Genomic DNA, 14,538 nt, shown 5'->3' on the forward strand with positions numbered 1-14,538 from the left:
ATCCTTTTTATTTTTGGTGTTCATTTTGCGGTGTGGCTTGGTTTTCGTCCACTGCCTCACTCTTTTTACTTTTCTGGGAATTCATTCATCTTTTTAAGGGTTGCCCTCATTTGAAGCATCCTAATGGCTCATACACACCACCATGCCTTCTCAGAGAGAGAGAGAGAGAGAGAAAAAGAAAAAAACCCAATCAATAGGGTTACTTACAAGGAAAAACAAACCCTTGTGACAATTTAGGGTTTTCTTGCATGCCTTTGCAATAAAATGGTGGCTTTTAAAGGCAATTAATGAATAATTGAAAATGGAAACAGTATTAGCAACAGATTAATTAATGTTTAATTATTAGCTGGAAAGAGAAGCACCAAGTAGAAAAAGGGCAGATGACGACGTGGAAGAAGAAGAAATAGTGCTCTCCTCTCACTTCCTTTATGTCAATCATTTTAGAATTATGTATGCTTTCCTTTTCTTTAATGTTTGCACATCATTTCCCATTTTCTAAGTGCTGTCTCATTACAACGACAGACTTCCTTTTTTTATATATATATATATATATTACTTATGGAAACAAAAACTTTATATTATACTTTGGGGTTTCGTGGAGTTCAATGAGCATGAAAATTAATATATGCTTTTGTCCCAGAAGAAAATGGATGAGTGTGATATCATATCATGCCATTAAATATATACGCAAGCAACCGCTTGAAACATAGACTGTAGCCATGTTTGAGTACAAATTTATAATATAGATGTGATGCATGGATCGACAAGTAAACAAAACACCCAATCAGACGAATTTCTAGAACAAGGGGTCAAGGGTTAAACAAATTCAAAAGTTGCCCAAGATTTCAAAGTTGACCAAGCTCTGTGTTTGTCTAATGATGCAGATGGCTTCCAGAGGTCATTGCTTCTTTCACATGCATTGTTCATAGACTCATCGATTGAGCTCATTTTCTTCTTTTTCAAGCTATAAACCAAATCTGTCAACCAGCAGCCAGCCCTGAAGCAAGCAAGCTATCAGATTAATGTCTTTGCAAACCAAATCTGTCAACCAGCTAGCCCTGAAGCAAGCAAGCTATCAGATTAATGTCTGCAAGCATCGAATTAGCCGTCTCTCAAGCCCTAGGGGTTTGTATGATATATGTAATTATGGAAAAGTTGAACAAAGATGACAATGATGTAGCAACATAAATCACCCCTGTAATTTCAATGTCGTGATTAATTTTCCTAATTAGACTTAGCAAATGATTTCAGTGCGTGGTTTGCTTGTCCACTTTCTTTCTTTTATGCTTTACTTTTCTTGCCAACTTTCGTATCTTAAGGCTTTGCCCATGCACACTTGAAAGAAGCTTCCTCAAAAGGCCCATCAACTGCAATGCTAGCAAAAGATCGGTGTCTTTGGGCATGTGTAATGTGAACCAACTGGCCCACTTTATATCACCCCCATGTAAGAAAGCTGTGTCTTTAGACCTACGAAACTTACAAGGTATATATTCTAGTTTTAGAAGCAAATTACATTGTCTTTTTAACTTTATTTATTTTTTTCAAGAGGTTCTAAAACACTAAAAAGAGGAAGAAAAAAATTGTTATTCCGCTGCCGGGATTCGAACCCGGATTAATCAAATTCCAATTCAATTTGTGCTACAGCGGATTGTTGATATCTTCCTTCAAGAAATTTAATTTATTGTGTTAATCTGGGCCACTCCAGCCCAGCCCGAATTGGGAACATATTGTATGGGTTGGGTTGAGCTTGCAAAAACATTAATGAGATGGAAATTAAAAAATATGGTGAATTTATTTATGAAACTTTTTTGATGATTTGAACTCATCTTCCATTTGAGAAACCATTTGGATACAACTAAAAACTAGGGTTTTGTCAGTAAAAAACTGTTACTCCACACAAGATTTTCATCTGGTTCTGGCTGGCCATGTTGATGATGATGGCCCTCAAAAGTTGTATCTACTCTGGCATAAGCTCTACTAGGAAAGCAAGTTCAAGTTCCTGCTCTGAGAAGAAATGAGCTACCCTTCCTTTGTAGGATGATATTGGGTAGTTCTACACGAAAACTGCCTCTGTGATCTCTGGAACAAGGTCAACAATCACTCCCTCCACGCCCATTAGAATTTGCATGTACACAGCCTCTGCCACATTGCTGCAAGAACCACCAACATATCTCATTATTAATCGGACAAGTTTCTGATATTTTTTTTATTTAAAAAAAAAAAAAAAAAACTAATGAAAAACTCAAAAGAACGGCTCACTTTAATTGTCCATAGGTTATAATGCCAAGTTTGGCCTCTTTGATCCTGGTCACTGCTCCTGGATTTCTGAAAATAGCTTTTACTTCTGACACAATTCCTTGCAAACCGCCCCCCAAGCAAACCTTAATGGCCTCTTCCGTCGAATTCCTTCGAACATCCGCGTAAATTTCAGACCCTCCATTTGTGAGGAAATATACCTGGATCACATACATTACAGCTTCAAAAAGTAAGCAATTGAAAATCATTCATTCTTATGAAACATTTTTACAGAAGGCTTTCCATTTAAGACAGTCTATGGGGAAGTTTGGAATGTGATCTTACAGGGTATGTGCTCTGCAATTTTCTCATCAAAACTGCAGCATCAGGTTGAAAGCTTGAAAACAGGATTGGTCTGTCTTTGGCGAACTTATTTACCACCTGTTCAAAGAAAGTTCGGGAAATATTATCTGCTTAAAACGACAATATTAATTGCAATGTGCTATAAAACATGCTAAAGAAACATTCTTACCTGCAAGATCACTCGAAGAACATGCTCGAGTTTTTCCTCTTTGTAGACTATCTGATCATCAAACTTCAATTCTATATTGAAACCCTTGGAATGTTCAACTTTCTCGAACACCTCTTGCAATGTGCATAGGGAGTCATCCTTTTCTACCTTCCACTCAAAAATTCTTCCATCTTTTATTTTTCTAAGCATAGGCCTCTCAACCTGGATATGGGAATGAATGACCTGAATATTCATCCTAGACAATATTCTACCTTCCATGCATGCATATTATTTATCAATCTGAAAACAGGACAATCTCCAATTTTGATTACCTTTCCTGCCTCCTTCTGAGGTCCATAGGAAAGAAATTCCAGCAGAGTTATGTCTGTAACCCTTTGCTCCTTGAAAACACCCTGAAACCAAATTACAAATAGGATGAATATTCAGTATGGTATTAAAATAAAAAATAAAGAATTGATGGGATTAGAGCATATATATAAGTAGAACTAACCTTGTCCTCAGCGCCAATGAAGTTGTCATGAAAAATGACCGGATAGTCATCTTTGGTCACCTACAAAAATAGCTTTTGTTTATAGTTTCCTCTGAAGGGTTTTTCACTCACCCAAATGTAAAAGTAAGAAAATGGAACAAAAGAACAGAAAAGAAAAAGAAGCAGAGCAATCAGTACCCTAAATTTGAATGAATAATTTAACATTGATTTTGTGGCCCCAAATTCCATGACAAGCCAAGGAACATGTGTTATAGCAAGATTCTATTTTCTTTAGCGAGATTGCTACTTTTCCATGAATTGTTTTCTTTTGGGTGCCCATTAAGCACAAAGATTATGCTTTTACCTGAACGTCAAACTCGACGAAATCGATAGGGAATTTAGCGGCAGAATTGAAAGAGAGAATAGAGTTCTCTTTTATGCATTTGAGCCTTGTATCATAAGATTGTAGCATGTTCATCCCGCTGCCTCTGTGTCCCACCACCATGAACTTGGGCCATTCGTATCCGCATTTGGTTTCTTCACCTTCATCTTTCACACCTATTCACAAAACCCAAGATCAAGATCAAAACCACTTTCTATTTTCATTTTTTATTTTGTTTGAATTCAAAGCAATTTGATTGAATGGTGATCACCTTGAGCCAAGCGTGAAGAATGGAAGGCCAATGCTGCATTTTCTGTGACTTGGTGGAGACTAGGAACGTTTAAGACATGCACCGCTCTGAGAGCCATTTGCTCTTGCAAATTTGCAAACTTGCAAAATTGCAAGCAAGCCTTGGAATTCAAGAAATTAGGACGCTGAGAAAATTGGCACTTGGTCCACAGAACACACAAGCTTGGAAAGTGATAGGGGGTATTTAACAAGGTTCACCAATACTAAAATAACAGACACATCCCAATTGCCAACTAATTTTTTGTCTTTTTTTTAATTAAAAAAAGAGAGAGAATGTTGAAAATAGTGTAAGGGAATCGCTAGAAACTAGATATTAGAATCTGCCATTCCTAAAGGGCTTTTTTTTAGAAACTAGATATTAGAATCTGCCATTCCTAAAGGGCTTTTTTTTTTTTTCTTTTCTTTTTTCTTTGTGTTCATTGAAAGAACGAGGAATTCGCGCGGAATCTTGGTTTTTGTTTTATTTCGCTAAATTTTTGCGGCTTGGGGTTTTCGAGTTCAAAGGGATATACTTAAACTTCATTTAGTATGTTTCTAATTTTGCGTACTTAGGAGTTGTTTTTTTTCGCTCCAAGTCAACTTTGACCATGCATATCCAAGATATTCGCAAACCACGGCAACTTTAATTAGCATTTCATTGTTGATGAGGGAATGCTAATGTTCATCATATTCTGGGCTTTTGCAACATTCAGGGTTTAAGGTTTGACTGTTCGAGACTCGTCAAGATCTCAACCGATGATTTTCATTTCACATAGTGCATAAGACAGTGTTCAAATTGTATGTGAATAAATACACATACACACACTCTTCATAGATATGGTATGTTTTGCTTAGTTTGGTGGCGGAGTTATGAATTTTTTATAGGGGTAGGCTAATTTTTTTTTTAAAAAATATATTTTTTATAGAGGAGAAATATTATGAACTCGTAAGATGTCATTGCTTTGAACATACCAGTCGCGTCCCTGCGTATAGAATTAGTGGCTCCATCCTTAATCAAGTTCTCTACAATTGTACAAGATGCATTAAACATATTTAATAAATCCAAACAAGAATCATAATGAGATCCGAGTTCAGTAAGTTCCTCAAGAATTGAAGTATCAACATTAGATGCAGAAGGTGCATCTTTGTTATCGTTACCACTGTTTTTGAAGAATGAATAAATAGTTTTTCCTCTCTTTGCCAGTCTATTATCATCATTTGACATGATATACTAACAAGAAATACTAGACACCAAAAATCATATATGCTAATTAATAATTCAAGTTGCAAAAATAAAACATATATCAACATCTCCAAAAGTTTTCACTCAAACCCTAAATCATAAAAACTTAACAATAACAATTAAAATTGGAAATTGAATATTAAAAAAAAAAAAGAAAAAAAAAGAAAAACTTACCAAGATTGAAGAACCCACTGAAGATAGGTTGGTACAATTTTTTAGAGGAGGAGAGCTATTTCCTCTAGGCTCTCAAGGTTTAAATATGGTGTTTTGGGTGGCTAGAAGAAATTTTTTGATGTTTGCTCTCTGTGGGTGTAGCCCAATATCAATACGATTAGAATAGCTCAAGTTGGTAGAGCCTTAGCATGAGTTCTGATTCTAATCAAATTTATGTAGGTTTGGATTGATGTTTATTATTTTTTAAGTGCTTCAGCAGTGGGCTTATTTTAAATAGAGGACTGAACTATTATTTACTTTACTTAGATTGGGCTATTATTAGTTTATTTAAAATAAAAAAAACAATGCATGTGTGGGCTAATAGCAGGAATAAGCCTATAATAATAAGACCATGTTCAATATTTTATAAATGTTCCCCTAGGCTAGAGGCCACTCTAGCATAGGCTTAGCTCCGTCCTTGTTCGAGAGAGAATCATTCTAATTTTTTCATATCTAAATTCATTCGCATGAATAATAACTAACTTTTAGCCTAACAATATTTTCTTCTCATCCCCTTTCTATTCTCCCTTGATTAACAAAAACTTCTTCTATAAATGAAGACCAGAATATTTGTTATTGTAATATGTTGGGGAACCCCAGACTTGATAGGAATAGGATAGTGCAGAACTGTCTGGATTTAAAAAATCAATGGTCACTAACAAAATTGATGTAGCCCACTGCTATATGGCAAATGACAATGCATCATCAAAGCAACCAAGGCTTGGTGTGAGTGGAGCACTAATGCTTTCCTCAAAATTTTGTTTTTTTTGTTTGTTTTTAAATCCAACAACTTTTGCAAACATGATCCGTTCTCTTTCCTTTTCGTTCACTTTATTCGCCCATTATTTTCAAGATTATTGGTGCAACTGATTTCACGTGAAACATATAGAGAATCAAGATATGTCTAGGTGAGAGGTCATGAAAAACACACTACCCTCTCGCCTACCATCGAAAAAAAAAAGTGCGTTTGACACTTAAATGACAAATTTTTGTTGCAGAATCTCGGTCTGTGACACTTTGAGACTTCTTTCAATATTTGATAAGACTCCTACACTGGTCAATTAGAATTCTAAAATACTTGAAGTAGAAGGATTGCATAAAATATGAGGCACCACTCCTTTTTTGTTTTCCTATCGTTCCTATATATATATATATTGCACACAAAGCATGGTGGGGAGGAAAACGTATGAGGCTCTCCTCCCTCATCGTAACGTTTTCCATTTTGGACAACTCAGACTGGCATGATTGAGGCCTACATCAGAAAAGAAAAAAAAAAAACGATTTCTCTTTTCGTTTGAAAGCGAAATGATCCTGTTCGAACATTATTGGACTGGTTAAGTTCATAGATCAATGACTGATTAGCAGAAAGACTATAATGAAATATTACAATTGTGAGTTATAATGAAAGAACTCTTAATAGCAATCAAATCATTTACTACAGAAAACGAAATAGACGACGGTGTGATGCTTTGAAAACCGTCGTTAAATCAACCGCCATTTTTTGGAATATCAAACTACGACTGCTTTTCACTGTCGTTGTTTATCTGTAAAAACGACGGTTTTTTTGTTTGTCTATAAAGACGACGGTTTTTAGTAAAACCGTCGTTGTTATGATGTAATGATTACAGTCTTTTGTTAAAAACCGTCGTTATTTATGGGTAAAGTCAACGGTTTATAAAAAACAACTGTTATTTATGATAAAGACGACGGTATTTTGTTAAAACCGTCGTCATTTATGGGTAAAGTCGTCGGTATTTTGTTCAAAAGCGCCATTGATTGCATATAAAGACGACAATATTGTGTTAAAAACGGTCATTGATTGAACAGACAACGATTTTTGCAATAAAACCATTGTTTTATTATCTTTAAATATGTCGTCTAATAAGTTCCCACGCTGTTACATTTTGGTTTTTTGTTTCCTATGATTCTATACAACGATTTTAACTAGAAAACCAATTATAACGCTTTATTATGAATATATACACTCAAAAATTATTTCTTTCATAAAATTTGAAGATTCAATTTTATTACATAGAATTAGAAACAATGGAACTACATGTGATTGCTCACAAATTCTACCACATTCATAGATGATACCTGAATTACATGGTTCCTAATATAAACCTTTTCTCTTTCCTTTCTTGTTCTGTACTCAACATATAGCAAAGCCTTTCTTCCTCCCTTTAATCGTTGTAGTCCAATGCCCCTTCTCTTGTATCTTTCCCAAAATCTCAGTCTTTGTTCGGCAACTTTTTCCCTCTCTTTCAATGCCTTCCCTGCTCCATTAAAAAAAAAAACACCGAATAACAAAATTACTTAAGTGAATAAAATGAAATTACCTTGTGAAAACAATTAATCAAATAACCTGTTAATTTGTTTTCAAGATCCTATAGGAAAACAAGATTAGGATCAATACATAGCACATCTTTCTAATTAGAAATTGATACATAGCACATCTTTCTAATTAGAAATTGTTTGAGTAATGAACAAACAGGATTCAAATCTCTCTTACTTCCTCCCAAAAGACGAAGAAATGAATTGAATGTAATGAAGAAATTGAATGCTATGAGAACTCAATTTTCTGGGACTCAAATTAACTTAAATGAACTTTGTGCAGAAAAACAAAGATTCAGTGACATACTTATATTAGAACATCAAGTTCAATACATTCCAGACTTATAATACAACAAATATCATAGGCTTTCAATAGAAAATCCTAAAGCTTAGAGCCATTACCTTTTTTTTTTTTTTTTGGCAATTCCTGGAGAGACTTATTTGATCAAGTAAAAGAAATACTCTGACTCGACTTATAGTTCAAAAGAGCTGCACATAAAAAACAAATAAGGGAAAAAGAAAGTCAGCCAAATTCAGGGACATAGACATAAAAAAATTTCAAGTTTCATGTGTTTGTTTTCTAGAGTTAAAAGACAAAATAAAATGCAGTAATGAGATTGAGAGTGAAAACAATACCAACTCTTAGAAAACACTCAGAGTCCACAAATCGCCATCATTATCATGTCATTGTTGTTATACATTTGCAGATAAATACACAAACACAATTACACATCTCATCTCCAAACCAACCCCACGGACAAGCAACAATGAAAGATTTAAAACAAAGTTCATTTATATTTCAAACACCACACTCATAAAACACTATAACTACTCCATTTAAGGAAGGGGGAAGAAAACTCTACTTCATGGGTCATTTAAGAATTGAAAGTTTCAAAATCCTCCACTACCCACACCCACCTATACTTACATTATTTTATCTGTCTTAAGCAGGCTTGCACATAGTATTAGGTAATTATAGATCACACATGGGCTAGAGAACAGAAACCACAACCAGAAACAAAGTTTCGAGAAACCAAATACTTAAATCTGAAATGTATTACGATGACAATCAAAATACCTACACTCATAGACATGAGCTACATAAGCAAGCACTGTGAATAACACAAGACGAAATTTACAGTCTTGTTCTTATTCATCTGTTTTGACTATCTTTCCCAAATTCAGATTTACTCTCTTGATTCCCAAGCACCTATTTATGGCAAATATCAAACCAAAGAAAATTTGTGTATATATTCTCAAAACTATGGAACAGAACAACATTGATGAAATAAAAACCCAAAACTAAAATCCCCGAAGCCCCAAAATCCACAAAAAAATACATAGAAGTAATGAATTTAATTTTCAACCAACCTATTCCCAAGTCGCTTCACAAAAATCCAAGCCAATGTGAAACTTTATTGCATAGAAAAACTAAGTCATTAACAGGAAAATAAACGAACACTTCAAAAATTCGTAAATCAACATAAATCTAAGACCCATAATTGAAATCAGAATAAAAAAAACAAATGAAATTGCATAAATGGCATGATGTGTTCTTGTACTTTGGAAGATTGGAGACTCGACCATCGTGGAATTGAAATCTCGTATGGACGTCCAGAGGATGCATCGCTGCAATGGTGGCAAACCCAGTGACACTGCTGACAATGATGGTCTCCCACTGCCATTGCCATGCCGACGACATTTGAATTGCATGGATAGATTGAAAAGCTTGATGCTTCGGACTATAGTGGTAGCCGACAGGACCCGATCCAAATTCCACTTTGGAATCTGGTTTGAACCCCGTGCGTTTCCAACACCTGGCAGGTGTCGGGCACAAATGACCCAAATACTCTTCTTGCCCTAATCCAAAAATTGCTTTAGGGTCCGACTTCTTCCGGAAAATCGGCAGAGTTTCCCCTGAAAAGGCTCAAAACCCATAATTCTACATGCACAGCAAACTCAATTATTCCCAAGCGTTCAACACATTCAACTTTACAAAACTGAACATAACAAGCAAAACATAAACTTGTGGCTGCACCTAGGTTAGCCTAGGTTGCCTACGTACCCTTACTGAGGGATCAAGCCGCACGTAGTTCTTTATACCAAAAATCACAATTCAGATAAGTTAATATTGTTCAAGGTAAAACCAACAATTAAATTTTAGAATCAATCTTTACTTTGTTTTCAACCAGCTATATAATTGAATGTCATTCCATGTAATTATGTACCTAACTGTTTAATTAGTTTATCATTGTACATCCAAACACTTACATAACCCAACCTTTTACAAGAAAGCCATACCTGCAATCATCTGCATATTGCATATATCCTGTAATCACCCACCAAGAGATATATGGGAAAACCATCAAATCCGAAGGCAACAAGGGAAGGGAAAACTAGCTAACCACCTGTGTAGACAAGTCGGGCAGATGGTTAGGGATCCTGGCCAACCCTATGCATATAATATGAGCAGGGTGGTGAAGAGTACCCTATTAACTGTACCACAGGGTGGTACTGCACTATTCTCCACATAGATGTACCTCAAACATAATCCATCAATTCCAATAATATACCGTCTATTCCCTTTGCACCATACATGTGGCGACATGCATGATACATCCTCGCAAAACTTGAGTGACACGAGGTCGACCCAAGACGCAATCCTCGTAGAACTCAGGGAGATATATTCCACATGAGAATGCAAATCCTCGCTGGACTCAGGGAGATGAACTCAACCTGAGACCGCAAATCCTCATACCACACGGTACATGCGTCTTCAATACTCGTGGGACAATGTCATACGCGCGTAGACAAATTCGAAGGCAACTGAGGTGTCCGAAGATATGGCAACCATATGTCCGAAGACATTACGAAGGCAACTGTATGTCTGAAGACATCAATATTTCCGAAAGCAACAATATTTTCGAAGGCAACCAGGATGTCCGAAGACATCAATATCTCTGAAGGCAAACCATATTTCTGAAGGCAACATTCAATCATTAATCCATTTAACACATTAAAAAAAAAAAAAAAAATTAAACATGGACATATCATATTGGGAAAGTAACGGCGATATAATAATAGTTCCATAAACAATTAATAAAACTCTTGTAGCAAAATACCAAAGAGAGTTTGGGGTTTAAATAGAAAAACTCTTTTTTTTTTTTTTTTTTTTAACACTTAGCACACATATTTTACCATAAATTTTATTATTGTAATAAAATTTAATAATTAAGAATAAGGGTTAAGTAAACAAATATATAAACAAAATAAAATTAATAAAGTAACCTAAATATAAAAAATAAACAAACCCTTCCCACCGTACAACCCCACCCCGACCCCCATCTCAGGTCTCCCAGTCCCTGCTCTCATCACCAGCCACCCAACCTCTCTCTCTCTCTCTCTCTCTCTCTCTCCATCGCACGTACACAACACCAAATCCAGCCACAAAATTATAAAGTAAAAAGGATTGTTATCCCCTAAACCTTAAACCTTCTCTCGCCGGCAGCAGTGCCTGCAGATGCTTTACCAAGGGCGGAACTCCTCCACATTCTACTATGAGGTTCAAATATACCTCTGCACGCAAATTACCAAATGACCAAAATTAGGAACCCTAAGCCCCAAGAATCTCACACGCTTTCGTTTCAATCAAAGATAAAGAACCAGAAAGCCAAAAGAACAATCGTATAAACCTGCTACCTTTCTTAGCGACTATGGCTATGGTGCGAACGACATTCTTGGCAAAGATGCTATCGGCTTTGGAAGAAGAGAAGGTGGACTGGAGAATTTGGACATGGTAGGGAAGCAATTCAAACGAGATTGTATTCTTTCCTAAGGATATGTGTTGTCATTTTAGAAAGTTATTAGGGGCCTTATGGGGAATATGAAATATTCATTAAAGGACCGGTTAATTTTTTTTCAAAGCAGCTTTGAGAAGCAGGTTTGGGCTGCTTTGAGAATCTGCTTCCATTGACCTGAGTTTTTAAAAGAGATTTGTGTAGAAATGTCACCTGAACTTGTACATCAATTTCAATTTGTCACCTTAAAGAAAAATTTAGGAGAAATGTCACCTTAATTTATCAAAATTCGTGATTTGTCATCTGATTTTAACACCATCCAATTTTCCATCTATTTTCAAGGGTAATTTTGTCTTTTTATTTTCAATGGTATTTTAAAAATGGAAAATTTATTATAAAAAAAATAATAAATAACTTTTAAATAATTAAAAATGAAAAGAAAAATTAGGAAAAAAAAACTTCTCTCATCCCTTTCTCTATCTTTGACACCCACCATCACCACTCTATCCTCCACCCAACCAACCCCCCACCCCCTTTTCTTCTCTCATTCCTCCTCTTTTTCTTCAACAACCACCTCAATCCCAACCCCACAAAGCAACCACTGACCCCATCCAATCCAATTTAGCTTCGATCCGAACTCCACGCCACAAATTTCCACAATCCACCGAGTACAACTATGATGTTCTTTTACAAATCAACAACCCAAATTTCCAAATTCCTAAATTTTCAAAATGTACCCACTTTTACTGGAGATGTCAAGGTGGGGGCTTGGTGCAGCTTGAGGTATTTGGTCGTAAGGTGTTGTTGGGGAAGAGAGATGGTTTGGGGGTAGAGAAAGAGAAGGGGGACATGCATAGCATGAATCAAGAGAAATGGGAGAGGATAGAGAGGAAGAGAGAGCAGGACAAGGTGTGGGAGTGTACGAAGGAGAGAGAAACTTTAAATTTTTAACTAATTAATTATTTTTTTCTCTTTTTTTTCCCTTTAAAATAAAAAGACTAAAATACCCTTTAACAATATATGGAAAATTAGATAATATTAAAGTCATATGACAAATCATGGATTTTGAAATGTTAAGGTGACATTTCTTCTAAATATTTCTTTAAGGTGACAAATTGAAACTGATGTATAAGTTCATGTGACATTTCTACAAAAATCCATTTTTAAAATAAGTCACCCTTTCTTGGTTTTACCAAACGGGTTGGAACACAAATTTTTTATTAAAAGCTGTTTTTTTATTAATCGCTACAACCCCAAACGCTACCTTAGAGCAACTCCAGCGAGCAGCCTAGGCCTCTGTCTGGGGGGGGGGGGGGGGGGGTCCAGTTCCAGCTAGGAGCCCAAGCCCGGGCTGGGAGTGGGACCCACGAAGACGGGCTGGCCCGAAGGCCAGTTTCGCCCGAGCTCGAGCCCGAGGGCTGATGGCGTTAGGCGCGGTTTTAAATTTTTAAACTCGCGTGCGCTGATGTCAGCCCTGCACAAGCTCCAACGGGTAGAAGACAAGTGTCAAGGCCTGGGCACTCCAATCTGCTTCTCCTTCTCCAATCCAACGGCTGGCATTTTTTTGGCAATAAAATTATGAAAAAAAATCGAATTTTTTATTATAAAAAATACCAAAATATTCTGAATTTTTTTTTCTATAAATACCTATGAATACCCTTCCATTTCAACACCAATCCTCATACATTTTCTTCTACTTCTACTATTATTCACTCTTTACTCAACATTTTCCTCTCTTTCAAATTGTATTTTTATTTCTTATATTTATGGCTTCTTCTATCGAAACCGGAGGGGCGTGGAGCACCATGGAAGATGTTTCCTTATGTGAGGCTTGGCTCCAAATTTGTCATTGTCCCGTGTCAGGCAATGAGATGAAATTTTTTCATATGTGGAAAAAAATTCATGCTGAATTTTGTGAAAAAATTCCGGGGTCGACTCGTACGGAAATGGCATTGTCTAGTAGGTGGAAAATTCTCAATAAAGAGTTGGGAAAATGGAGGGATGCCTTGGCAAAAGCAATGGACAACCATAGAAGCGGGGAAAATCTTAGTAACGAGGTAAGTATTTTGTAATTTTCGTTTTATTAAGTTTAACGTCCTAATATATATATATAATGTTTATTGCATTTTCAATATTTTGTTAATATTTCTTGCATTTTCAATATTTTGTTAATATTTCTTGCATTTCCAATTGTGAACCACGGCGGCGACCTTGGTTTTCTTCATCAAGCAAAGCCACTGCTATGACAACTTGTTCATCTTCTTCTCTCTGCAACATATTTCTTTCATCTGCTCTACGGCTTCTCTCATTTGTTTCTCGCTCTTGCCTCTCCAAGCATCTCCTAAAATCTTCCATTTGAGAATGGAGTATGAATTCTAAACTCTCATAAATGAAAATATAGAAAGATGTGGTGTGAGATATATGAGCTGAGCCTCTGGTTTTATAGAAAATTTTGGCCATATAGAGATGCCACATGGGTTGATTTGATTGGATGAAAATCTTATCTGAAATTTGAAATTCATCCGAAATTTGAATTTTGAAATTTATCTGAAATTTGAATTTTGAAATTCATCCGAAATTTGAACCCAAAAATCTTATCCAGAAATTTTATTCGATTATGAATAGTCTTGACACGTAGGAACCCGAAAATCTTATCCGAAAATATTATCCAAATTAATTATTAAGGTAAAAAAATTTGTGAAAAAACAAAAAAATGAATAGTAATTGCCCTTTGCCATGGCAATGGGTGGAAACACACAATACTATTTGCAAGGACAACCACTATTCACAGCCCCCCATCGTCATGGTAAGGGGCAAATGGGTGGAGTTACTCTTAGACCAGCCCGTGGGCATTGCCTATATATATATATATTTTTTTTAATTTATATTTTATAGTTTTTTGTTGCTACAACTACATGCCCATCACTTTGTGCTTAGTGCTGCATCAGTATCTGGCCTACTATTTTTTATTTTTTATAGTTTTTTGTTGCAGCAAAGGCTGCTTTCTACGCTGCGTGCTTCCACTTCTCTTTTACTAATTTTTTT

At 35.8% G+C, this 14,538-nt stretch overlaps 1 protein-coding gene across 2 annotated transcripts; it reads right to left on the reverse strand.

Moving 5' to 3' along the window:
- Window positions 1-1,720: 1,720 nt before the first annotated feature.
- Window positions 1,721-4,071, reverse strand: LOC110745107 (glycerophosphodiester phosphodiesterase GDPD2-like). 2 transcript variants are annotated; one of them, XM_021945188.2, is made up of 8 exons: window positions 3,890-4,071; window positions 3,601-3,794; window positions 3,258-3,317; window positions 3,079-3,159; window positions 2,768-2,968; window positions 2,581-2,676; window positions 2,260-2,456; window positions 1,721-2,150 (listed from the first exon to the last, which is right to left on the reverse strand). In XM_021945188.2, exons 1-8 carry the CDS (start codon window positions 3,984-3,986, stop codon window positions 2,054-2,056), a joined length of 1,023 nt encoding a protein of 340 aa, XP_021800880.1. In that variant the 5' UTR covers window positions 3,987-4,071; the 3' UTR covers window positions 1,721-2,053. The 2 variants fall into 2 exon arrangements, with proteins under 2 accessions (XP_021800880.1, XP_088103331.1); XM_088247205.1 differs by lacking the exon at window positions 1,721-2,150 and having other exon boundaries at window positions 2,256-2,456.
- Between the last annotated feature and the right edge of the window lie 10,467 nt (window positions 4,072-14,538).

This window comes from Prunus avium, chromosome 1 (assembly GCF_965620075.1).
Source record: "Prunus avium chromosome 1, drPruAviu1.hap1.1, whole genome shotgun sequence".
Taxonomy (NCBI): Eukaryota; Viridiplantae; Streptophyta; class Magnoliopsida; order Rosales; family Rosaceae; genus Prunus; species Prunus avium.

Excerpts from the sequence above, each read along its gene's own strand:
- LOC110745107 (XM_021945188.2), bottom strand. The coding sequence starts at position 3,986 with ATGGCTCTCAGAGCGGTGCATGTCTTAAACGTTCCTAGTCTCCACCAA. Across the intron at positions 3,160-3,257 it reads TCATTGGCGCTGAGGACAAG|GGTGTTTTCAAGGAGCAAAG; the intron begins GTTAGTTCTACT and ends ATTTGGTTTCAG. Across the intron at positions 2,969-3,078 it reads CTCAGAAGGAGGCAGGAAAG|GTTGAGAGGCCTATGCTTAG; the intron begins GTAATCAAAATT and ends TCCCATATCCAG.